At 48.7% G+C, this 26,636-nt stretch overlaps 1 protein-coding gene across 3 annotated transcripts in view; it reads right to left on the bottom strand.

Annotated features, from left to right (window-relative positions):
* Window positions 1-26,636, bottom strand: part of SDK2 (sidekick cell adhesion molecule 2) — a 263,950-nt gene that overhangs the window by 53,917 nt on the left and 183,397 nt on the right. For 2 of the 3 annotated variants that reach the window (XM_060080968.1, XM_060080970.1), the window contains exons 10-18: window positions 26,473-26,589; window positions 24,685-24,852; window positions 23,667-23,769; window positions 16,598-16,774; window positions 16,116-16,252; window positions 15,019-15,166; window positions 11,104-11,244; window positions 9,284-9,465; window positions 8,627-8,742 (exon numbers count right to left, since the gene is read on the bottom strand). In XM_060080968.1, the coding sequence (XP_059936951.1) occupies window positions 8,627-8,742; window positions 9,284-9,465; window positions 11,104-11,244; window positions 15,019-15,166; window positions 16,116-16,252; window positions 16,598-16,774; window positions 23,667-23,769; window positions 24,685-24,852; window positions 26,473-26,589 (1,289 nt within the window). The remainder of the gene's footprint in view (window positions 1-8,626; window positions 8,743-9,283; window positions 9,466-11,103; window positions 11,245-15,018; window positions 15,167-16,115; window positions 16,253-16,597; window positions 16,775-23,666; window positions 23,770-24,684; window positions 24,853-26,472; window positions 26,590-26,636) is intronic. The other variant, XM_060080971.1, reaches the window with a different exon arrangement.

Here is a 26,636-nt window from a genome sequence, read left to right as displayed (position 1 = left end):
AGCCCTATACATTCTTTTTTTAATATTCTTTTCCATATGGTTTATCACAGGATAGTGAATATAGTTCCCTGTGCTATACAGTAGGACCTTGTTGTTTATCCATCCTATATATAATACTTTAGCATTATATATAGCATCTACTATGTTAGCATCTGCTAACCCCAAACTCCCAATCCATCCTTCCCCCAGCCCTCTCCGCCTTGGCAACCACAAGTCTGTTCTCTATGTCTGTGAGTCTGTTTCTGTTTCGTAGACAACTTCATTTGTGTCGTATTTTAGATTCCACATATGAGTGATGTCATATGGTGTTTGTCTTTCTCTGTCTGACTTAGTTCACTTAGTAGGAGCATCTCTAGTTGCATCCGTGTTGCTGCACCTCCCTGCCCCACACTCCTATTTTCTGGGCCCTTCATCTGTCTCTAACAATGACAGCTGGTCTCAGAGATTTCCTCAATTATTTGAAATTGATTAAATAGCAATTAATGGTGAAAAGCAATGCTGGATGAGTTTTAATAAGCCTGGGTATTTATAGACATAAAACAATACCACGCCAATGTCTCTTGATTAACTCACGCCCGTAACGATGCTTCATCTCCTTTTCATGGCCGTGTGTTTATAAAGGATGTTTGGAAATTTAATTGGAATTGTGAAAAGGTAGCCTATAGCAAGTTAATTAGATACCAATTAGACCCTAAAAATACTAATCAGAAATACTACGTGGCGTTTAATATGTAGGTTAAATACCCTCCTTATTTCGGTTATCTTGTTTCATAGCAATTAAATTGCTGAACTTCGTTGGAGTAGATTAAGAAACAAGTTTGATGTTTTAATTTACTTTAATCAATGTAAATTCGAATTAATTACACCATTAGAATTGTGTGGTGCATTCTCCAGTAAGTGCAAAATCTGGATAAATATTATTTTTTCGGGTTTAGGCCAATAGTGATCACTACTATTTAAAAAAATAAGGGACAGGGCTTCCCTGGTGGCGCAGTGGTTGTGAGTCTGCCTGCCGATGCAGGGGACATGGGTTCGTGCCCCGGTCCGGGAGGATCCCACATGCCGCGGAGCGGCTGGGCCCGTGAGCCATGGCCGCTGAGCCTGCGCGTCCGGAGCCTGTGCTCCGCGGCGGGAGAGGCCACAACAGTGAGAGGCCTGCATACCGCAAAAAAAAAAAAAGGGACAAAGAATGTCTTGACAGGTGCCTTAAAGCAAATTCACAGGGAACTGTCTTCAGATATGACAAAGAAGATGGGTACAGGGTGATGGCAGTGCGGTTGGGTGGAGTCATGACCACATCATCTTCCTCCAGGTCCAGGCCCAGAGCCCAATACAGAGGCAGGACAGGGGTTGCTTCAAAATATTTACTCTGGGATGTGAACCACTTGTCCTGTAGCTGCATCCAAAGAGAAGGAGGCTAAGGGTTAAGAGGTCTCTCCCTCAGGTCCAGGAAGACAATAGAATTGTCTTCTGCACATTCTATTGCCTCCAAGGGGTTGGGCTCTGGGCAGCCATGGGGTGGAGGCTGTGCTCCACACATGCACTGGGCTCTGGTCCCATGAGCCCTTCCTGTGTGCCTGGTACTGGGTTAAGCCCATCACGGACCAGTCCCGTTTCACCATCACAATGAGGATGACATGAGAATCACTGTCCTGTGCTGCTATAAAAAGGAAACCAAGGTTCAGGAAGGTTGAGGACTGGTCAGTGCACAGGGGACCACCAGGATCTGGCTTCAGATTTGTGGACCTGAGACCTTAGACGCAGCCCTCTATCTGCCGAGGTACACACAGCTGCCAGGTGAGGGCTGGGGGTTCTCCATGCCTGCTCTTGTTACTGGGGGTCAGCGCTGATTTACTTCGTTAGGTCCTTGGTCTTGGATTCTAAGCAGACTGGGCTGCCCTGAGCATGGCTGGGGTGTGTGTGTGAGTGTGCTTGTGGGCAGACTTCAAATCTAGATGCTGGGACAGACAACTTCACCTTAGACAGCGGAAGGCTAGGGGGTCACCCCTGTAACTGAAAGGTAGGGGTGTGTGTGTGTGTGTGTGTGTGTGTGTGTGTGTGTGTGTGAGATGGTGGGGGGGCCGGGGTGCAGAATGTGCAGCCAAAGCCGAGAGAAAGGACGACAGAGCACAGCTTTGTCATTTACTGTGTGACCCTGGGAAAATCACTCAACCTCTCTGAGCCTCAGGCTATTACAGGAGACAGTATTAGCTACCTCGATGGTTGTAGAGAAAAGGGCTGAACTGACGTGCCTCCTGTTTCCGATGGAGGCAGTACATCGCGGGCTCGAGAGTCTAGGAGAGTATAACCTGCTAGATTCTAGAGTTAAAAACAAGTAGGGGAAATTCTCTTTTTCACCCTCCCTTTGTCTTTCCCTCTACTTTTCTATCTCTTTGCATTTGCACGGATTCATGCAAAACATCCTGGAAGGATATGTAAGAAATTAACAACAGTGGTTCCCTGGAGTGCGGAGAATTTCAAGGTTGGGTGGGATAGAACCAGGCAGATGAGGGACTGGGGTGGCATGGCGTGAGATGGAGGATGTCTGCTATAAGTTTATCTTTTTACATTCGTTGGCTTTTGAATCATGTAAATATATTCCCAGTTAAAAATTAAACTAGGGCCTCCCTGGTGGCGCAAGTGGTTGAGAGTCCGCCTGCCGATGCAGGGGATACGGGTTCGTGCCCCGGTCTGGGAGGATCCCATATGCCGCGGAGCGGCTGGGCCCGTGAGCCATGGCTGCTGAGCCTGCGCGTCCGGAGCCTGCGCGTCCGGAGCCTGTGCTCCGCAACGGGGGAGGCCACAACAGTGAGAGGCCCGCATACCGCAAAAAAAAAAAAAAAAAAAAAATTAAACTAAAAAATTAAAAAAATAATGGGGGCGATTTGGCAATAGCAGCAAAATTATACACATTTACCTTTTGACCCAGCAATCTCATTTCTAAGAATCTATTTCAGAGTTATATGTGACAGTATGAAAAAATGTATGCACAAAACTATTCACTGCAGAAATGTTTGTCATAGTAAAAGACTGGAAACAACCAAAATGTCATCACTAGGGAGCTGGCTGACTAAACAATGGGAGGTCCACATAATGGAACCCAATACAGATTTTTAAAAAAGGGACAAGGGGGCTTCCGCAACGGGAGAGGCCACAACAGTGAGAGGCCCGTGTACCCCCACCCCCCAAAAAAGGGACAAGGAATATCTCTATATACTCCTACAGAGAGATCTCCAGGATACAATGTAAATGAAAAAGCAAAATGGAGAAAGTATGTAGAGTACACTGTCATTTATCTAAGGCGACGACACACATTTATACATGCATAGCCTTTGTTTATGTTAAAGACATGGAAGGGAAAACCGAACCAAACCAACAAACAAAGAGAAATCACTTCTCTCGGGAAGGAAGAGGACCAGAATTCAGGCTGATTTTTTTTCTGAATTAACTTTGCTTTGTAGATTTAACTTTGGAACCATGTAAATATGCTACATAATTATAGAATAAAATTAAATAAAAAAATCAATCCATAAAAATCGAAACCCAAATGAAACAAATGAACCTCACAGTCTATTGAATCGTAGCAAAATTACACAGAAAGAAACCATTTCAGAGACTTTGTAGCACAGAAAGTGGGGACTGTATCCCTGGTGGGATACATCCTAAGAACTACAGATAATCTGAAACTATCTTCAGTAATCACAGTGTTGATATTGCTGTTCTGAAACTGTTGTGGGTATTTGTGGGATCAAGTAGGTGAGTAATTCTGTTGCTGTGGAAGAAACTAGATTTTCAGAATGGAGAAAAGAGAGACAAAAGACCAATGAGATTATTTTTAAAATGTTAGAGTCCTGAAATTGAATTGGAAGTATCAATATGTGTTTTATCTTTAAAAAAAATATTTCTGAGTTGTCCATTCACAGGGCCTTGAAACAACAACCAATGCTGGAACCAGGAGCACCCCCAGTGCCCAGATTTTGGTATCTAACTATCATTAAAAGAAACAAGGGCTCCTTGATGACATGGCTGATCCCAGGCACAGGGCAGGTAAAGGAGCTAGCTTGGGCCACCCCGTCATACCAGATAGCAAGGAAGCTATCAAAGACTCCTAGGACGGGCTTCCCTGGTGGCGCAGTGGTTGAGAATCTGGCTGCCAATGCAGGGGACATGGGTTCAAGCTCTGGTCTTGGAAGATCCCACATGCCGCGGAGTAACTGGGCCCGTGAGCCACAACTACTGAGCCTGCACACCTGGAGCTTGTGCTCCACAACAAGAGAGGCCGCGACAGTAAGAGGCCCGCGCACCGCGATGAAGAGTGGCCCCCGCTCGCCACAACTAGAGAAAACCCTCGCACAGAAACGAAGACTCAACACAGCTAAAAATAAATAAATAAATAAATAAATAAACTAAAAAAAAAAAAGAATTAAAAAAAAAAAGAGAGACTCCTGGGGCCACATCAAAAGGACTCACCAACTTGAAGAGGTGGGTGATGGGTCAATTTGGCATCAATAAGAGTAATAATGGCAGTGGATTGAAACATATCAGACGTATTAAAAATCCTTAAGGACATAATAATACAAAACAAAATACATAACAAAAACAAAACAAAAAGATGCCTCCCTCTGCCCCCATCCAAACTCATCTGTCACCTTAGAAGATGCTAGGGAACCAATTCACTATTCTGAAAATTGTTAAGTCATGGAAAAGAACTGAGCATTTACCATGCTTTTCCTAGATGAACTAAACCTTCAGGTAACCAAAAAGTTGTTAACGGAAAAATTCTTTTTTGGGGAAAGTATTTCAGCTCATAAATCAAGAAGAAATCATAATATTCAAGTATCCTCATTTTGATACTTGAATACATTTCATATCCTCAAGTATCCCCTATTGAGATAATAGAGTACACAAGGGTGGTCAATGGTCACCACATCCTAGTAAGAGAGACAGGCAGACTGTGCCTTCTAATGAGAATGCACAGCGCCATCTAGGAAGTAATATTTTGAAAAAAAAATCATCATATCTGAATATGATCAAGCCTCTAGTTCTAAATTCCAATTTACTGCAAATATAGTGTTTAGAGGAATATATTAAATGACCCCACAGGGATGCAGTCAGCAAATCCAGGCTGTGGAAAACTCTATAGGACAAATGACTGAGTTTCTTTACTAAATAAATTAAAAGGAAGAGAGAGTGAGAGAGAGAAAGGAGAGAATCTGTAGATCAACTGAGACCTAGAAAACTTCAACCAATTGCAGTTGTGTGGCTCTCATTTGGACCCCGAGGCAAATAAACCAACCAGTAAAAGAAATGACGTGGGTCTTCCCTGGTGGCGCAGTGGTTGAGAGTCTGCCTGCCGCTGCAGGGGACACGGGTTCGTGCCCCGGTCCGGGAGGATCCCACATGCCGCGGAGCGGCTGGGCCCGTGAGCCATGGCCGCTGAGCCTGTACGTCTGGAGCCTGTGTTCCTCAACAGGAGAGGCCACAACAGTGAGCGGCCCGCGTACAGCAAAAAAAAAAAAAAAAAAAAAAAAAAAAAAAATGACGTGGCAACTGGGGAAATTTGAATGCTGACCGGGTATCTGATGCTATTAAGGGGACTGTTGATATTTTAAGGCAGTGTAATGAGAATGTGGTTATTATGTTTAGGTTTTAAGTAGAGACTTTATCTATAATATTTCTCTGCAGAAATATTTATGGATGAAAGGATACAATACCTGGGATTTCCTTACAAATATTCTAGGGGAGAAGCAGAGGGCTGGAAAATAGAGGGAACACATTGGGCCATGAGTTGGTAACTGTCGAAGCCAGGGTGCATTGTGGTTTTATCAAGTCATCTTAGTCTCCTCACTACTTTTGTAGATATTTGAACTTGTTCACAATTCAAAGGGGAAAAAAAGGTCCCTTCTCACTGGAAGGATGGAAGGGACAAACACTGCTTTTTTTTCCTCCCTGTGATACTGAAGGCCAAAGGAGCAAGAAACAAAATCCCTACTTGTACCCATTTATACTTAGAAAAATTCAAGTTATAGTTATTATTTTACCATTAAATCATACAACACTTTCTTTTTAATGCAAGACAAGGTGCGGGCTCTGGAGTTTGAAGCCAAGCTTTGCAGTTACTCTGACTGTGAACAAGTCACTTGCCCTCATGCCTCAGTTTCCTCCTCTGTAAAATGGGGTGATGATAACAAGCCTTCCTTCTTAGGGTTCTTGTGCAGCTTGCATGAGACAAGAATGTGAGGGAAGCCCAGGCATCCTGCCTGGCATGTAGAAACTGCCCTGTAAGCGTGAGCTCTTCTTACGCACTAGTTTCTATGCTCAAGCTATCTGGACAATTCATTTCTGCTGACTTTCTTGGAGCAGTTACGGGGTGCTGGGCACAGACTGGACCTGGGAATCAGGTGGGCTTCTGCAGCTTCCTCTGGCTCTGGGTCATAATGGGTTGTTGCCCTAATTGTCCCGGCCACTAAGCTGGTCTCCTTGGCCCTCTGGGAGCCACTTGCCTTAGAAGTTTGCAGTCCAGGCCTCCCCAAAGTGGAAGGAAACTTAGAATCGGCAGCAAGAAGCTAATTGTTCCCAGCTCAGCTCCTCTGCATGATGCAAACTTCCCTCTTCCCTCCACTGCCTCCCCCCAGAGTCCCAATTAGGAGGTTTCTCCAGCCAGCCGGCACTACCAGCGAGCAGCTACAGCCCTGGTCCAGGAGGGCCCCGCTCGGCCTCAGTGATGCACTTTCCTGGAAGCGAGATGGCTGCGGCTGGGGTGTATCGGGATCTGGACCCTCCCTCCTTTACTTGAAACACCAGCAGAAAATTCTCTTGGTGATTTAATCTCAGCCCCTTCCTGTCCAGCCATCTCCACCTTGCAGCAACAAAGGCTAAGGCTGCTAGTCCTAGAAATGGTCCTTGTTGTCACACACGGGTGGTGTGGGAATCTTCTGGAAGTATCTGCGGTCACCTCGAGGCCACCAGAGCCTGCGTTTCCCTGCCCTTCATGGCTGGCTTCCTGGTGACATGCCTCTCACATCTGGAGGGAGCCCACTGCCTCCTCCCACCCGCCCCACTCAGCTGGGGCGAAGCTGTAAAACACGGCGTGGACCACACACTCTGTAATCTGCCATCTCCCATTCTCTTAGGGAAGGTCAGCTCCGTGCTCTTTGTAGGGTGAGAGGAGAGACCCAGGAGTGGCTGCCAGAAGGGGATGGTGGAGAAGTCCTGACTTACAGCCCAGCTCCAATTATAGCAAATTTACTACCATCACCATCACCACCGCTACTAGTGCTTTTTGTTATGGCTGAATTGTTTCCCCTCCAATTTTTATGTGGAAGCCCTAACCCCCAGGACCTCAGAATGTGACTGTGTTTGGAGATAGCCTTTAAAGAGGTAATTAAGTTAAAATGAGGTCCTTAGTGTGGGCCCTCATCCAATAGAGCTGGTGTCCTTCTAAGAAGCGGAAATCTGGACACAGACACACAGGGAAGACGCGTGAGTACACAGAGAAGGCGGCCGTCTACATGCCAAGAAGAGACGCCTCAAAAGGAACCAGCCCTATCAACACCTTGATCTTGGACTTCTGGCCCCCAGAACTGTGAGGAAATACATTTCTGCTGTTTAAGCCGCCCGGTCTGTGATACTTTGTGAGGGCAGCCTGAGCAACGAATCCATTTCTACTACGATTGCCACCGTTTTCTGAATGCTTGTTATGTGCTTGTCATTCTGCTCAAAAAATTACAAATATTCTCATGTAATCCACATGCAATCCTAAGGAACAGAAATGATCATCATCTTCGTGTGCAAATGAGGAAACAGGATGTCTCTTGGTTCCCCAGCAGCCAGAACAGTGCCTATGGTCGGGCTCAATAAACACTTATTGAAGGAAGGATGCTCAGACGGTTGATAGGACTTGTCCCGGGACCGGGCCAGAGGCAGAGCCAGGACTTTGATCTAAGCTCTCTGAGTCCTAGTTCTGCCCTTAAACCCACTGTGTAGGGTCAAGTACAGTCCGAGGACAGATGACCCTGCAGAGTGCCCACTAGCCCATGGCTTGTGGGTAAGAAGTGCGTTCTGGATTTTTCTTTTCTTTTTTTTTTTGCGGTACACGGGCCTCTCACTCTTGTGGCCTCTCCCATAGCAGAGCACAGGCTCCGGACGTGCAGGCTCAGCGGCCATGGCTCACGGGCCCAGCCGCTCCGCGGCATGTGGGATCTTCCCGGACCAGGGCACGAACCCGTGTCCCCTGCATCGGCAGGCGGACTCTCAACCACTGCGCCACCAGGGAAGCCCCGTTCTGGATTCTTCTGATGGGGCCATGGCTGTGTGGGGATCCTGAGCCTGAAGCAAACTTGGTTTTGTTTACAAGGCAGGCTCACTGAGACTGACTGCTCCCTGCACTGGGAGGTCACGGACAGGTCAGTGTCCGTACTCCCCGCGGCCTGGACGTGGACCTGGGGCAAGCCCGCATGCCCCTTGCCTTGATCATGTGTCCTCTGCTTGGCTTGAACCAATGATTCAGAGTCAGAGCGGGGACTCCCTCCTCCCCCTTCCTCGCCTTCTCCCTGCCTCTGCGGCCTGCGTCCTCCTTCCGAGAATCTCCAGGCTTCCTCTCGGGGCGAGGAGAGGCCTTATGTACCTTGTAGCCCTGGTTGATGCCGTTGATGAACTGGGGGCTGGGGGCAGTCCAGGTGAAGCGGATGGTCGTGGAGTTGGTGGCTTCTGCGTGCACGTTGCCCGGAGGGACCGTGGGGACTGGAGGAGAGCAGAGAGGTAGGGGTGTGTGTGGAGGAGGCACAGTCTGACTGTCTGGCCCGGTTAAGCAGAGAAAACACATGAGGTCTGCAGACACTGCTTTACACCCCTCCCCCCAGCTCCTCCCCTGCTGCTGTGGAGACTTCAGATGCCCTCTTTCTGTAGATTAGTTTGGGCTTAATAAAACCGGTCTGGCCCATTTCACAGGGTACCCACAAATAAAGGTGATGGATCTGAAAAATGCTCAGGGTGGTTTTTTAGGTACAACCCTAAATGTAAGCTGTTTCATGATCCAGTTAATGGGAGACTTTGCAGAAGGGCCCTGTACCCCCGAAGCCTCTGCCTTCATCACACCCACCCCGACCTCTTCATCTTTCCCTCCGTCCTCCCACCCTACGGGGTAGCTGAGCACAGCAGGCGACAGCCTGGGACTGGATAAAACAGGTGACACGTTTGAGGCCGTCAGGACTGGACAGTCAAGACCCATCAGGCACGGAGAGGGGGAAGCACCAGCTCCTCCACGGCCACTGTCCCCACCCACCTCCCTGCAGTGTCCACTCGGTGACTTTGCTGCTGTAGACGCCCAGTCCGGCGCTGTTGTAGGCGGCCACCTCGATCTCATAGTTGGTCCAGATGATGAGGTCCTCCAGCAGCAGGTTGTTGACATCAGCATCTGTTATGTTCTTAAACTGGTACCCAACAGGCAGCCCGGCCAGGCAGTACCTGAGGGGAGAAAGCCAGGATGCCATGGGTTGGAGTCAGCCTGCTTGTCCTCGTGCCCAGGAAGCTGTCTGGGATGGTGGAAGCCCACATCCATGCTGTCCAACATGGGACCTGCTGGCGCTTGTGGTTTTGGGGCACCTGAAACGTGCTTTAATGTAACTGAGGAACTACGTTTGTCATTTAATTTACTTTTTTATTAAGTTAAATGGCTGCAAGTGACCAGCAGCTACCCCACGGGATAACACAAGTCCGGGGGATGTGTCTGGACTCTTCTTTTTGATGGGGGAGGAGGACATTGGTAGGATGGCTAGCCAGAGATGCTGAGAGTTCCTGGGAAGATCTCACTGGTCTAGCTTTGAGGGGTCGCTGATCAGAGACTGGTCTCCAAAGGTTGGGCTAATTTTCTTTCTCCTTCTAGGAGAATGGCTCCCTCTTTTGACAGCCATTCACTGAGGTGGAAAGAAAAAAACCTGAGGCTACATACTCTACCAAGTTCCACCTTCCACTGGAAAAAAGAATGCAGGGTAATAAAGAAACGGGATATGTACAGGCAAATTTTGGAGGATGGATAGCTCATAGGAGAACAACGATGCGCACATACTTTAATGTCTAACTACTGGGAAATCAGAGGCCCCAAATTATTTTGATGCTTCACGAAACCCCACAGCAGTGGTTCTCAAAGCCTTAGTGTGCATTAAAGACACCTGAAAAGCCTGTTGAAACACGGATTGCTGGGCTTACCCCAAAGTTTCTCATTTCCTAGGTCAGGGGTAGGACTTGAGAATTTGCATTCCTATCAAGTTCTCAAGTGATGCTGATGTTGCTGGTCCAGGGACCACACTTTGAGAACCACTACCCTTTAGGATTCACCAAAAAGCCCACTATGAAATTAACTGATAATGGAGCAGCCAAACCAACAGTAACTGCTTCCAAAATTTGGGAATTCCAGTGCTGTGAGTGTACACATTCAGGAAAGAGACATGTGAAGTTGCCTAGCATCTTGCAACCAGCCAGAGTTCAGATATTGACACAAGTTCTCAGAAGTTTCAAGTAGCCGGCTAATTTTCTTTTATGAATACCAAATTTTAGTAACAACTTAATAATACACTTTCAGGTTACCAGTAAAGCACCCACAGTCAAATGTAAAAATAAAAGGCTATTTAACTGGGCTTCACTTGGCAGTAGGGACCAAAGACAGGACTTCCACTTTTTAACCAGTTCTTGGCCTAGTAATTCGTCCACTCATTGTCTGTCCTGGGGAAATCTGGATTGCTAGAATATTCTTGGTTTCCCAGGTGGTTGGTCCCCTGGATAGCTATGTGTCTCCGTGTAGCCCTATTCCTATGTAGCCCTGACATCTGGCAGACTTGTCATCCATACAGCCTTAAGGAGGCTTCACTGTGTCTCCTCTCTAACCATTTCTATTGGTTTCCAAGGCTCTCACTGCTAGAAGTTCTTTTAGATGTCTAACTTCAATCCTTCCTACTGTCGTGTAGGCATTTCTTGTTGCCTGGTCCTTGTTGATGAAGAAGGACCTGCCATGAATCTGCTCTGTTTTCCAATCTACTCCCTGACCCTCCCTCATCTCTTTCCTCTTGAGTCTGGGCGGCCCCTCCTTTCCCTGGTGCAGACGCCTACCTGATGATGTAGCCCTTAAGGATGCCATTCTGGTGGCTCTCGGGAGGTGGCTGCCACTGGATCATGATGGACTGGTTGGTCCGGCCGCTGGCGATGACATTCTGGGGAGGGGCTGTGGGGGGCTCCTCAGGAAGGGAGACCCTGGATAGGAAAACACCAAGAATGGGCAGGGCTTTTCACTCCTAGTCTCCACGGTAAATACAGGAGTTTAATGGGATATGAAGAGGCCCCACCCTGCTCTGTCCCTGGATGACTCTGCACAATTGCTGTGTGCTTTTGGGCTAGTCACTTAACCTCTCTGAGCTTGCTTCTTTACCTGTAAAAGCAGTATCATAAAGTCCACTTGCCTGCTTTATGAGTGGTTGAAGCTCGAATGACACAATGTATATGGAAGTCTTTTTAAAACACTGTAAAGCATCAGATATGTGTATTTTCTGTGTGGTTGAGGGACACAGACCTTGGTTTCCCATTTGTCAAAAGAAGCTGCTGTCGGGGTTGATGACGTCATGAGTATTCAAGTATTTTAGAAGCAGGTGTGTCAAATACACACCTCCCAGTTACCAGCTGGTGGTGAACTTGAACCGCGCTTCCTTTACGAACCAGCTGAGCCCAGGCAGGGGTGGGCCAGGCCGGGTAGGGGTGGCGTGGTGTGTGCGTGAGAGCTTGAGCATCCCCCCTCCCCCCGAAGCCCAGTGCTACTGCATTTCTTTCTCTGGCATGGCCAGGGGACACAGCATTCCACTTCTGTATTTTTCACATAACTGACATGCATCCATTAATAACAAAAGTTGATTATTTTTGATGGATATCTTTCCCATTTTGTTTATGTTTTTGTTTCCTGATTGATAGCTTTTCCAAAACATCCTGCACCCTCCCACGGCTTTGTAAAGCCTAAAGTGAGGGTAATTTAACCTTTTTCTTGCTGACTCAGGACGATTCATTAGGAAGATGAATCAGCATTATACAGGGAAGCCTGAAGGACTGGAGAAGTTATAGGATGGTTTCCCTACACTTCGAGGCCTCTTATTATTGGGATTTCATAGCTCTGAAGGATTCGGGCTATGTCCATTTTTTTCCCCTTCACCACCTCTCGTGGTCCAAACATGGCCTGGCACATAGTAGGTGCTCAGTAAACAGTGAATGAATAAATTCTCCTATAACCGCTCTCCATGCCAGGCTGTTAGCTGTCACTTCTCCCTCCTGTTAGAGTGTCACAGCCTCTGTGGCATCCCCCTAGTAAAAGCCAGAGGGACTCAAGCTTATTGGAACTGTGGGGAAACCACAATGATTGATTTAACCCAGTGGCGGGTCTGTGTACACACCAAAGAGCATCTTTTAAAGAGCAAAGCGCATTCTTGGCTCCCTTAGCAAGTACTGTTTGCTATTTCTATTTGCTATTATTTCTGGACTCTCCATTCTGTTCCACTGGTCTATGTGTCTATTTTTTTTTTTTTTTTTTGGTTGCATCATGCAGCTTGCAGGATCTCAGTTCACCAACCAGGGATTGAACCCAGGCCACAGCAACGAAAGTGCTGAGTCCTAACCACTGGACTACCAGGGAATTCCCTATGTGTCTATTTTTATGAGTAGCATACTGTTTTGGTTTACTATGACTTTGTAGTATAGTTGGGAAGCAGGAAGTGTGGTGCCTCTGGCTTTGTTCTTTGTTCTCAGGATTGCTTTGGCTATTTGGGGTGTTTTGTGGCTCTATACAAATTTTAGAATTGTTTTTTACTATTTCTGTGAAAAATGCCATTGGAATTGTGATAGGGATTGCATCGAATCAATGGATAGCTTTGGGCGATATGGACATTTTAACAATATTAACTCTTCTCAATGGGAAAAGGATAGTCTCTTCAATAAATGATGTTGGGAAAACTGGATAACCATATGCAGAAGAAGGTAACCAGGCCTCTATTTTACACCACTCCCAAAAGTGAACTCGAAATGGATTAAAGCAAACTTAAGACCTGAAACTATAAAACTCCTAGAATAAAACATAAGAGAAAAGCTCCTTGATGTTGGTCTTGGCAGTAATTTCCTGGATATGACACCAAAAGGACAAGCAACAAAAGCAAAAATAAATAAAAGCGGGACTATATCAAACTAAAAAGCTTCTCCACAGAAGAAGAAAGGACAAAATGAAAAGGCAACATAATGGAATGGGAGAAAATATCTGCAAACCATATATCTGATAAGGGGTTAATATCCAAAATATATAAAGAACTCATACAACTCAACAGCAAAAAACTAAATAATCTGATCAAAAAATGGGCAAATGAGCTGCATAGACATTTTCCCAAAAAAGACATAAAAATGGCCAACAGGTCAATGGAAAGGTGCTCAACGTCACTAACCATCAGGGAAATGCAAATCAAAACCACAGTGAGGGGCCTCCCTGGTGGCGCAGTGGTTGAGAGTCCACCTGCCGATGCAGGGGACATGGGTTCGTGACCCGGTCCGGGAAGATCCCACATGCCGCGGAGCGGCTGGGCCCGTGAGCCATGGCCGCTGAGCCTGCGCGTCCGGAGCCTGTGCTCCGCAACGGGAGAGGCCACAACAGTGAGAGGCCCGCGTACCGCAAAAAAAAAAAAACAAACCCCACAGTGAGATATTACCTTACCCCCATCAGATGGCTATTATCAAAAAGACAACAAATAACAAGTGTTGGTGAGGATGTGGATAAAAGGGACCCTTCATGCACTGTTGGTGGGAGTAAAAATTGGTACAGGGACTACGGGAAACAGTATGGAGGTTCCCGCCCAAACTGAAAACAGAACTGCCATGTGATCCAGCTACTCCACTTCTGGGTATATATTCACCCCAAAGAAATGGAAACAGGATCTCGAAGACATATCTGCACCCCCATGTTTACGGCAGCATTATTCACAATAGCCAAGATACGGAAACAGCCTAAGTGTCCGTCAACAAATAAATGGATAAAGAAGATGTAACCTAGCTATACAATGAAATATTTTCCAGCCGTGAGACAGAAAGAAATTCTGCCATTTGCAAAAACATGGATGGACCGGCAGGGTATTATGCTAAGTGAAATAAGTCAGAGAGAGAAAGACAGATACTGTAGATCTCACTTATATGTGCAATCTAAAAGAACTGAACTCAGAGAAACAGAGGAGGTGGGGGCTGGGGAAGATGTTAGTCAAAAGGCATAAATTTCCAGTTATAAGAATAACAAGTTCTGGTGATGGAATATACAGCATGGTGATTATACCTAAGAATACTGTATTATATACTTGAAGGTTACTAAGAAAGTTGATCTCAAATGTTCTCACCACAAAAAGAAACGGTAATTATGTGACAGGATGGAGGTGTCAGCTAACACCATGGGGGTAATCATTTTGCCAGAGAGGAGTGTGTCAAATCAACGCATTGTACACCTGAAACTTACATAATGTTACAAGTCAACGATATCTCAATAAATCTGGAAAAAATAAAAATACACATAAAAAAATAAAGAGCAAAGCACACAGCTTTGGGGCATGGGATTGGTGTCACTATCATTCTGACCTGATGTCTTCTTTCCCACTAGAGGAGGCTGCTTGTTCTATGGGGGTCTAGGTGGCTAGAACGCGCCTCCTACACAAGTGGGTATTAAAACGTATGAACTGCTGTTTTTATTAAACATTCATCATTTTAAGAAAAGCTTTGTTGGAGGCTTCATGGGGTCTGGCAGCATGCAAGACATTGCATACAGAGATCCATGTAGATCCCAGATGTCTTTGGAAATTCACGTGCGTTTAACAATGATGGCAACCCATGGGGATGTAGAGCAGAATGGGGTTAAGTCTTGGAACTTGCATGGCCCCCAGTGAGAGGGACAACTCAACTGGGTTAGTGAGTGGAGCCCCTGACACCCACCGTTGGAGCCCCTGACACCCACCCAACTCCCCTCACCTCTCTGTTTCCTTGCTGAACTGTCCTTTCCCCACGTCGTTGACGGCACAAAGACGGAACTGGTAGGAACGTGCGGGAACCAAGCCCTTGACCATCACCGAGGTGGCCTCGGGGTCCACACTGGCCAGAAGCACCGTCCAGGGGGCATCTACAGGGACAGAGGGTGGAGGTTGAGGTAGGCATCTTGGGGGCGCACGCTTCTCCCCCACCCATTCCCAGCAGGGGTCCAGCCTTGTTTGGGCTGGCAGGGTAGTACCTCCCCAGCTTGGTCCAGTAGAGGCTGGTCATGTCATTTTTCTGGGTCCCCTTAGCCCCCATGTCCCAGGGGGTTGGGGGGCCCTGGGGAGGGAGCAAGGGCTCATGGGAACTGAGAGGCATTTGTCTTTTCTATCTTTTTTGATTTTTCTCAAATTGATGAGCTCTAGCAAACTGTATTTGAAACACCACTCAAATGATGCCTGCTAATTTTGGAGTTCATGGCTTGGGGATGGAGGATAAAAATTAAAAAAAAAAAAAAAATAACGGCCAGGGACTTCCCTGATGGCACAGTGGTTAAGAATCCACCTGCCAATGCAGGGGACACGGGTTCGATCCCTGGTCTGGGAAGACCCCCCCCTTGCCGTGGAGCAACTAAGCCCGTGGCCACAACTACTGAGCCTGTGCTCTAGAGCCCGAGAGCCGCAACTACAGAAGCCCGCGCTCCTAGAGCCCGTGCTCCGCAACAGGAGAAGCCACCGCAATGAGAAGCCCGCGCACCGCAACGAAGAGTAGCCCCCGCTCGCCACAACTAGAGAAAGCCCACGCGCAGCAACGAAGACCCAACGCAGCCAAAAAATATATATAAATAAATAAATTAACAATAATAAAAAAACCCAACAAAAAACAAACAAAAAACTAATGGCCAGTGTCTTAGAGGCTTCTGGGTGGCAGTTCCCAAGTCCAGCCTGTGCGTTATCTCGTTCAATTGTCACACGACTGCAGGATGCCGTGGCTCATTTTACAGATGAGGGAGCTGGGCCGTCCAGAGGGTTGGCTCAAAGGCACAGAAGTGGTGTCGCCCTGGCTGCGGTCAGTGGAGGGGGTGCGAGCAGCCTTACTGTTCTCTGACATCTCCAGGACGTAGCGGATCAGTGGGCTGTTGCCGTCAAAGGGCTTGGCCCACGTCAGGTTGATGGCCCTTCTCTCTGCAGCGCTGAGAGTCGCCACTGGGTGCTCAGGGGCATGAGGCAGCTGCCTGGAGGAGACAGGTGTGGAGGGGCCCCCCCGTGAGGTCTAGAATCAGGTGACACCCAGGACTCAGTCTGAGCTCCCATGATATCTGGTGCTTAGCCCCCGAACCCAGCCTTCGGGGCCATCTAGCTGGAGATTCTGTGCACTGGCTTTGGAGCCCACCTGTCCAAAGCCATAACCCAGACTCCCCGCCCTTGACAGGGGCCGAACTGAGCCGGCGAAGGCCTGGAGGATGCTGGGGTGAGGTGGGCAGGCTCAGGTCACACCTCGCCTGGTGGCCTGCCTAGACGCAGCCTTCCCTTTGCTGCCTGCACCTCTTTACCCCGGAGCCTGGGCAGGCTGCCCTCACCTCACACGCAGGTGGGCACTGCGAGAGTCGTTGCCTCCGGCTGAGAGCACCCGGCAGGTGTAGGTGCCGATGTCCCCGGACCACGTCTGCGAGATGTGCAGGGAGCCGTTTCTGTCCAGACGGATGCGGGGGTTGCCCTCCATGCTCAGCGTGGCCCCATCCTTCTCCCAGACGTACCTGAGAGTAAGAAGGACCACTAAGTAAAGAGAGGCAGGGAAGGCAGGGTTGGGGGCTGCTGGGGTGGGCACAGCCCAGGGCTGGTCTGGAGCAGGGAGCTCCAAAGGCGGGTAGGGGGCAAGCCCCCAGCCACAGCGGGGGCACCTGCAGCCCATCACACCTGCGGGTGGGGCCCTTGGTCCAGGAGCGTGACCACATCGTTATCCACCGTTCACACCTTCAGTTCAGGTCCAGGTCACAGCCTGGTCACTTTTGGCCGGAAGCCATTACCAAGCAGCGCAGAGTGAACAAAAGGTATTCTTCCAAAGAGGTTAAAAGATTAGGGCTGGAAAAAGAATGAACGTCTCCACGTAGACTACATGTGGGGATTAGTTTTATGAAGGGAATCATTAGATCAATGCATCACTGTGACAAATTAACTTCGGCATCCAGAAAAATCACTTTAGCTTTGGTCAGTCAGTACAAAGGGGGCCTTGAGAAATTACACACATGCCCGTGCCTGACAATGAGAAATATCTGCTCTGGATTTGTTCTGGAGGAGACACAATAATTGTCATCAACACACACAGGGTGCCAGCTCCTGGGAGGATGCTGGGCTGCTACCTCCCAGGGAAGGTCGATCAGGGTGACCAGGGCAGGAATGCTGTCGGGCTGGGATGCCTTCCTAATAGCCCATCAGTCGCTCAGTGAAAGGACAGGGTGATGGGGCTGAATCACAAGGCCCTAGAACTCTCTGGGTTTAGGGAGTGTGAGATGGCTGGGCAGAATGAGCCTGTAATTTTTTTTTTTTTTGCGGTACGCGGGCCTCTCACTGTTGTGGTCTCTCCCGTTGCGGAGCACAGGCTCCGGACATACAGGCTCAGCGGCCATGGCTCACGGGCCCAGCCACTCCACGGCATGTGGGATCTTCCTGGACCAGGGCACGAACCCGTGTCCCCTGCATCGGCAGGTGGACTCTCAACCACTGCGCCACCAAGGAAGCCGAAGCCTGTAATATTTTTAACCTAAGTTTAAAATAATCAGAAAAGTAGCAAGTACAGATGAGAAAAGAGCAAAGGAAAAAGGAAAAAAAACCTCAAAAGCTTTCCCCTAAGGGGTAATCATGATTCACTTTTGAGGGTAAACCTTCCAGACTCTTCTCTCCTGGGCAGTTACCACATTGCTATTATGTTCTGGGGTCAGATTCTTGGGTCGAATGTTGCCCTGGTCACTTACCAGCGTTGTGGTCCTGGGTGTATTTATTTAATCTGGTTGTGCCTCAGTTTCCTCATCTGTCATATGAGGGAAGTAATACCACCCACCTCATAGGGTTGCCATCAGGACTGTGTGAGTTAATATAAAATACTTGGAGTAGTGCCAGAAACATGGTACGTGATTGATAGAAGTTAGCCATTGATAGAAGTTAGCCATCACTATATATTTCTACTAATACAGCATATTTTTAATATAAATAATACCTAGCTATCTATCCATCCATCCTGATTTTAAAGCTGCTTTTTCCACCCAAGACAGTATTATAAATTCCTTTTAACGTGACATTTCCTCACCATGGTTCACGCTGGCTGCATAGTGCTTCAGTGTAACTGATCCCGTAACGTTGGACATCCAATTTAGCTCCTTGTTTTCTGATACGATAGCTAATGCTGTGATGAACATCCTTGTGGCAAAATATCTGCCACTTTCTAAATCATTCCCTCGAGTATAAATTCTCAGCGGTAAATTGACAAGTTAAATGTTAAGGCTTTTTATACATATTTGCAAATCGCCGAAAGTAATCACCGAGAATTCATTTCTTTAGCTAGAAAAGGATCATCCTCGCCAGCACTGATGGGATGGATAGAACTTTACTTAAAAGCAAATGTAGCTGCAGAGAGTAACTCCTGCTTAAGAAACAACCTATAACAAGTGGACATAATTTGTCCCAGGATGTGGTGCTTTAGGAAGTATCTATCACCACCTGCAAAGTGTTTGTTCCAAAACTACTGAACTTGAATCTAATGATCAGTTACCTGAATCTAATTAGAAACACAAGGGACAGAATAAGAAGTGAACCACACCATGAAAAAGCAGCTAGCCAAACCCAGATGTGGACTATTCTACAGCAGGGATATTCTGCAAACTATGGCCTGTTGCCTATTGCCTACTTATGTAAATAAAGTTTTATCGGAATAGACACACACACACACATGCACACACACTGACCTCCGTCCTGCAGAACCTGGTTTCTCCAACTAATTAAGTTCATGAAAACAAGGCAAAAATGAAAACAAAAATGAAGACAAAAATAAAAAGAATGGGAGAGGGTACCATGTAGAATAAAAGAGACACACCAATCAGACACAATGTGTGGACCTTGTTTGGACCCTGAGTTAAACCAACCCACTATAAAAAGACACCTTGAGACAATCATGGTGACTGGAATATGAGCTGGTATTAGAAGAAACCAAGGAATTGTTCATTGTGTTAGGTGTGACAGGGGACATGGCTGTTATATTTAAAGAAAAGTCCTTTTCAGTAAGGAATGACATATTTAATGGTGAAATTACGTTTGAAAGTGGCTTTTTAAAAAAATTTGCAGTTAAAAAAAATAAATGTGGGGATGGACTTCCCTGGCAGTCCAGTGGTTAAGACTCGGTGCTTCCACTGCAGGGGGCATAGGTTTGATCCCTGGTTGGGGAACTAAGATCCTGCATGCCGCGAGGTGCAGCGCACACACACACACACACACACACACACACACACACAAAAGCATGGGGGTAGACACATGAAACAAGATGGGTTAAACGCTGGTAATTGTTGAGGCTGAGAGGTGGGTACAGGAGGGTTGAGGATACAATTCTCTTCTTTGGGGTATGTTTTAAAATGTCCATAATAGAATGTTAAAACAAAAAAAGAACCTATCAATCCATTTAACTTAGGGTAAAACTTCCCCAAATAATCTGTAATGATATAGCTGGCTATTAAACAATTTTGATGAGTGGTTTTCAGCTTTAAATAATATATATATATATATATATATATATATATATATATTTTTTTTTGCGGTACACAGGCCTCTCACTGTTGTGGCCTCTCCCGTTGCGGAGCACAGGCTCTGGACGCGCGGGCTCAGTGGCCATGGCTCACGGGCCCAGCCGCTCCGCGGCATGTGGGATCTTCCCGGACCGGGGCACGAACCCGTGTCCCCTGCATCGGCAGGTGGACTCTCAACCACTGCGCCATCAGGGAAGCCCTAAATAATATTTTATAGTCCTCAGGAAATCAAAGATGTGCAAAAATATTTAGTTATAAGGACATTCAGAATGATATTTCTTTTTTTTTTTTTTTTGCGGTATGTGGGCCTCTCACTGTTGTGGCCTCTCCCATTGCGGAGCACAGGCTCCGGACACGCAGGCTCAGTGGCCATGGCTCACAGGCCCAGCCGCTCCGCGGCATGTGGGATCTTCCCAGACCGGGGCACGAACCTGTGTCCCCTGCATCGGCAAGCAGACTCTCAACCACCGCGCCACCAGGGAATCCTGATATTTCTTAACATTAGCAAAAATTCAGAAACAATCCACATACCCAGCATTAGGGAACTGGTAACAAATGATGTGGCATCCACACAGTGGAGGACTGAACAGTCATATAATTGACAGAGGACGAGATTCACAACAGGTTCGTAAGGGAAAAAGCAGAGTAAAACACTGTTTCTAGTTTTTTCAAATGACACCCAAATATTACTATCTCTAGTGAAAGGAAACACAGATTAACCTACTTTTCTACTTCCTCTCTCTCCATCCCTCCCCATGGTCTTTGGTTTACCTGCATTTTCTATATTGTCCTCCTAAAATGGATACCTATTAGCTGTATAATAAGAAAAAACAGTAACAATACTGATTCATATTAACAAGGTGGACTGTTCGGATTCAGTCTAGATCTGGGTTCAGATACCAAACAGAAGCAATTTTGGAGGCTTTTCATGCTGCCACCTACACCTGCCCAGCCTGCGTCCCCTGGAGCCCAGCTTTATTCTGAGGATATGTATGTAACCAGGATTAAGTGGCTTCCACTTTAGTCTGATTTGGTTGTTCAAATCCTTTCCAGTCTGTCTGCTCAGGGAACCCCTGGTATGTTTCCTGCCGCCAGAACAGGGATTTTAATTCTGGCTGCACAGCAGAATCACCTCGGGGACTTCTAAAAACTACTTAAGTCTTTAAGTGGGGTGGTGGCCCACCCCACCCCTAAGACTCACCTCAAGGACGTGGAGGGCTGCCGGGAAGCTCCCCTCCCCCAAGGTGATGGAAGCCAGACATGCGTGGGAGATTTCAGGGTGGCCTTGGCCACAGATTTTGCCAGTTTGGGGGGATGATGGACCAGTTCTGTTCCCTCCCCCATCTAAAAAAGATTGTCCTAGATGGGTAATTCCAGTCTAAGGCGAGGACCCCCCCAGTAAACTGGAACAGTGACTTGAACGTGGGCCTGCAGATATATTGCAAAGGGTCCCTAAATCTCTTTGTTCATAAGAATTGTCCAGAGGATGAATAAAATGTGCAGTTTTTCCCAAGTATTAGTAGGTAACATTTTAATAAAATACCAATTTATTTTAAAGTTTTACTGACTTAATATAGCTTTTCATTACAATAAAAAAATTCAGTTAATGGATGCTAAAATGATAGCGACTATGTATGGGTCTGAGACCCACAGCAGTGTTCTATGGGGAGAACATGTGGGTTCTCCTGGAAGACATTTTTACAGTTGGTATATTAATTTTTTAATAAAAATCTAATAAACCCTGGGATAAGCATATTCTAGATTATCTGTCGGCCATGTTCTAACTACATCTATGTGATTTCAAGGCTCATGTTTGCATTTGATGATGACTATCCTAAAGGGCCAATGTTTAATGTTTAATGAGGTGTTTCTCCAACTGAGGTCTGAGACAGATCCTCTGAGAATGGGTGTGGATCTAAAAGCCTAGTACCTTTGAACGTAAGGTGGTGCAGCCACTGTGGAAAACAGTATGGAGGTTCCTCAGAAAACGAAACCCAGAACTACCAAATGATCCAGCAATCCCACTCCTGGACATATATCCAGACAAAACTATAATTCAAAAAGATACATGCACCCCTATGTTCATAGCAGCACTATTCACAATAGCCAAGACATAGAAACAACCATGGATGTACATTGACAGAGGAATGGATAAAGAAGATGTCATACATACACACAACGGAATATTAGCCATAAAAAAGAACAAAATAGGGGGCTTCCCTGGTGGCACAGTGGTTGAGAGTCCGCCTGCCGATGCAGGGGACACGGGTTCGTGCTCCGGTCCGGGAAGATCCCACATGCTGCGGAGCGGCTGGGCCCGTGAGCCATGGCCGCTGAGCCTGCGTGTCCGGAGCCTGTGCTCCGCAATGGGAGAGGCCACAGCAGTGAGAGGCCCGCGTACCGTAAAAAACAAACAAACAAAAGAACAAAATAATGCCATTTGCAGCAACGTGGATGCAACTAAAGATTATCATACTAAGTAAAGTAACTCAGAAAGAGAAAGACAAATACCATATGCTATCACTTACATGTGGAATCTAAAATATGACACGAATGAACTTATCTACAAAACAGAAACAGAATCGCGGTCATAGAGAACAGACGGGTGGTTGCCAAGGGGGAGGGGTGTGGGGAAGGGTGGACTGGGAGGTTGGGGTTACAGACGTTAGCTTTTATACATAGGCTTTACACAACAAGGTCCTACCGTGTAGCACACAGAACTATGTTCAATATCCTCTGATAAACCAAAATGGAAAAGAATATACATACATATGTATAACTGAATCACTTTGCTGTACAGCAGTAATTAACACAACATTGTAAATCAACTATACTTCAATAAAAAATAAAATAAAAAAGGGGAAATAAAGCAAAAAAAAAAAAAAAAAAAAAAAAGTTGTAGTACCCTTGCCGCCAACCTTGGTTTCCGGGGTCCCATTTGTCACGGCCATACAGAGTGTCATATACCCAGTGGCCACCAGGTGGGGCCCCAGGACACAACTGCCTCCTGAGCAGAGCGGGCCGTTACTCCAAGTGGCATCAGTGCCCAGCCCTTCCAGCTCCGTGCCAGTAGCTTTGGCAGTGACATTGCCCATAAAATAGAGAAGCAGCACGGAGGGAGTATTTATTTCTAAGGAAACAGTGACGTTTTTTTACTCAGCATCCCAGAGCTCAAGGGAGAGCCTGAAGGGACCGTTTTGTTCCTGTTTTAGTTCCAGGAAGTGTCCTTGTGCCCAGCCTGGGAGGGCTCCCAGCTTTCGTGACTTTCTTGGCTGCTTCTGTGCTCCCTGGCCTCTCCAGGGCCTTCCACAGCGGGACCTGGTTCCCTCCAGGCCAAGTGGCTTGCCGAGGTCTGGGCTCCCGAGGAGGATGGCAGGGGTGGCCCCAGGCTGGGCCTCTGTCCCTCACATGTGTCCCTTTGAGGGTCACCTCAGGGACCTTTGCCTTCCCAGCCCTGTCACTGCTCCCACGCCTGTTTACCCAGACACCCCTGCTGTCCACGCAGTGGGCGGAGGGTCTAAGGCCTGGGGTGGTGGTGCTAGCAGGGGGTCCCGAGCAACCCAGAGCCTCCACCTCTCCCCAGACAGATGCCTCTTTCTCATCCCTTCCCTTCCGCCCTCTTCCACTCCCTTTCCTCCACTTCTTCACCCCCCAGCCCCTTCCCCTCCCCGCCCACCCTGCCCAATTCAACTCAGGCTGGTCAGTCCGCCAGGCATTTACCTAGTGTCCCCCATGTCCCAGCCCTGCACTAGCTCTGCATGGGCCACACCTACCCGTGTAGACGCTCGTCCAGCAACCAGCTACCCCCTAAAGCTGCCCCTCCCCTTTTGCCTCCAAGGGGCCACAGCCAAAGGAGTACCTGACAGTCACTCGGGGGTCGTGGGTCACTCCGCACATCATGGAGGCCTGGGTTCCCTTGATGACGCTCTGGTCCTGGGGGGGCTTGGTGATGCGGGTCCGGGCTGAAAGAGAGCAGGGAGACAGCGTGGTGGGAAGGGAAACAGGTGGGTCCCACAGAGACAGGTGAGATGCAGGTGTAGGGGAGGGGGACCTTCAGGTGAACGGCACCCGAGTGGCTGAATTCTACGGGTGGACTGGTCTGCTGTGGTGAATGTCCCAGAACGTTAAGAACCATGTGCTTCCACGGTACGTGAATTCTTGGAAGCCACGATCACGGTGGGGGCTCTTTTCATTTTGCTCCCACAAACCCATGCAAGGGATGAAGATCAGGGCTGTGTTCCCAGCACACCAGTGGTCCAGCCAGGGTAAAAATAGGATCGTCTGATTCCGGGTCTAATGCATCCGATCACCCACCAGGCCCCTGGCGCTCAGCCTAGAAGGGTGGCCCACACCTACATGTGGTACGAGATCCCAAGGGGTACAATCTGAGGGCGGGAAGGGGCTTGGAAAGTTGCCCCAGAGCAGGGGTCACAAACCACAGCCTGGGGTCAAGCCCAGCTGGGGGCCTGGCTGGGTAAATTCCCCCGTCCTGGCACTCAGCCACACCCGCTGGATTCACCACCATCTACAGCTGCTTTCTTGATGAAACAGAAGAGTTCATGGAGCTGTGACAGAGACTGTTTGGCCCACAAAGCCTAAAATATTTACTAACTGGCCCTTTACAGAAAAAGCGTGCTGATTTCGGCCCTGAAGTCTATGCCCATCAGCTCTCTCTTCTCTCAGCTTGGCCACACGGCATCACCCGCGGGACCTTGGCCTTCCTGTGACCTGTCCTCTGCATTGATCCATCCAGGTCCTCCTCTTAAGACGTGCCGGCTGGACAGACGCGCGGATGTGGAGCTGCAGGTGCTCGCGCGCGCTCAGCGCCAACTGACCCGCAGGCATGGAAGGAGCTCCCGCTCGCCCTTCACACTCACCCCACACGACCAGGTCGGCCGAGGCTTCATCGACCCCCCGAGAGTTGGTGGCCAAACAGGTGTAGGTGCCGGCGTCGGAGGTGTGCGTGGGGCTGACGAGCAGGCTGCCGGATTCCAGCAGCGTGAAGCGAGGCAGCTGGACTGAGCCGCTGGCCAGGATGCGCTCCCCTGGGGTGACACGGTTGGGGGGATGCATGGGTTCAGGCTGCCGCCCTGGCACACTGACATTGCCAAGGGCCTGGACGGCACTCCCACCCGTCCCCGGCCCGTCTGGGGCAGGGTGAGCTCAGGCAGGCTCCCAGCTTTAGAAAGGCTGGAAGGGCCACCGGTGGGGGGATGGTGGTTGGCAGCGGGGCTGGGGACCAGAATGGTTTCTGGCTTGGTGACGGACACAAGGGCACACGGTCACAGAGCGGGTGGCCCAGAGCTGGGTCTCCTGATGTCTCTCTCTGCCCTTCACCAAAGGAAGCCAGCACAGTCTCTCAATGCTGCCTGGCACAGCCCTCGGAGGCAGCTGGCACCTGGGCTGGTGGGGAGGGGACAGAGAGCTTTGACAAGGTGGTGACAGGCATCCTGTGGAAGGATGCTTCTGGAGAGTCACCTGCAGGGGAGCGGAGGAAAGTGATGGGTGGGAACAGCAAGGGGTGGGGGCGGAGAGGGACACATAGGGCGGGGGCAGCCCTGGTCGGGGACGGACCTCCCTCTGCAGTGGGACCTAGGGGGCCTGGAAAGAGGGAGAGGGAGGGAGGGGGAGAGAGGATACGCCGCGTGTGAGTGAGTCTGAGAGTGCAGGTTTCCATGATTGTACCTATTTTAAAGAAAATCCCACCTGTCTATAGAGGGGACTGTCCATGTGCAAGTCTGGGGGTGAGCGGGTCCCCCTGCACACACGTGCGGGCATACTGAACAAGTGAGCGTGTGAGGTGGGTGTGTTTATTTCTGGGCCTGAGTGTGCCCACACTCCCCCCCTCAATAGGGATGGAGTATCTACTGTGGGTCAGACTCTGTTCTAGGCCCTGGGGAGATAGCAGGGGACAAAACCGAAAGCCCTGACCTCGTGGGGGGCCAGGCAATAAGCAAAACCAAGGCGCAGATGATCTTGCGTATTAGAAGGCGGGAAAATAAACCAGCGAGGGGTTGGGGGAGGGCCTGGGTGAGTCCTGTGGGGAAGGTTTATCTGAGCAGAGGCTTGGGGGGGTGTGAGTGAGTGACTCTGTTTGTGTGTGTGTGTGTACATGTGTGTGTGTCCCCGGGGAGGGTTGTGAAGCTGAGTGTACAATGCAGAGCATGGAGGAGTCACGCGGGGTGGGTGGACCTAGGTAGATAGCTTGGGCTTTGGTGGCTCAGGTGTCTGGAGCCCTGCAAGCTGCCTGCGGAGGGGGGATGGCCTCCTGCCTGTACTAACAACCTTCACCGGGATGTTACATCAGCCGTCATTGTTTGGGCTTCCCGACTTCCCAGGCACAGAGCAGGCCCTTCATGAGCATCCTCTCGTCTAGTTTTCATGCCACTCCCAGGTATGTGTCCTACTGTCCCCATTTTACAGATGGGAACCTTGAGGCTCCAAGGTCATAGGCCTCACAAGAGGTAGAGCTGAGCCTTGAGCCCGGCAGGGCGGCACGTGGTACCTACCGCCGTGTGAAAGAAACCCTCTTGGGTTGTACAGTGCACAGCCTTCCCAACCGTACACGGGAAACCCCACCTGGCTGGCTCCAGAACTGAGCCCTGAGGACTGCCCTAGACTTTGTCAGGTGGCCATGCCCTCCAAAGCAGATCAGTCTCAGCTACCTTTCTGCCAAGTGATGGCCGGCCGGGGTGCCCCCGAAGTCTCACAAGCCAGCACCACGGACATGCCATCAATCACCGTGCTGTCCAGGGGGCCCCTGGTGATGTTGGGGGCGATGCCTGCGAAGGGAGACAATGAGGCCTCTTAGGCACACCCCAGGTCCTTG

Source organism: Mesoplodon densirostris, chromosome 18, assembly GCF_025265405.1.
Source record: "Mesoplodon densirostris isolate mMesDen1 chromosome 18, mMesDen1 primary haplotype, whole genome shotgun sequence".
NCBI classification, from domain to species: domain Eukaryota; kingdom Metazoa; phylum Chordata; class Mammalia; order Artiodactyla; family Ziphiidae; genus Mesoplodon; species Mesoplodon densirostris.
This window is presented reverse-complemented; position numbering and strand designations above follow the sequence as displayed.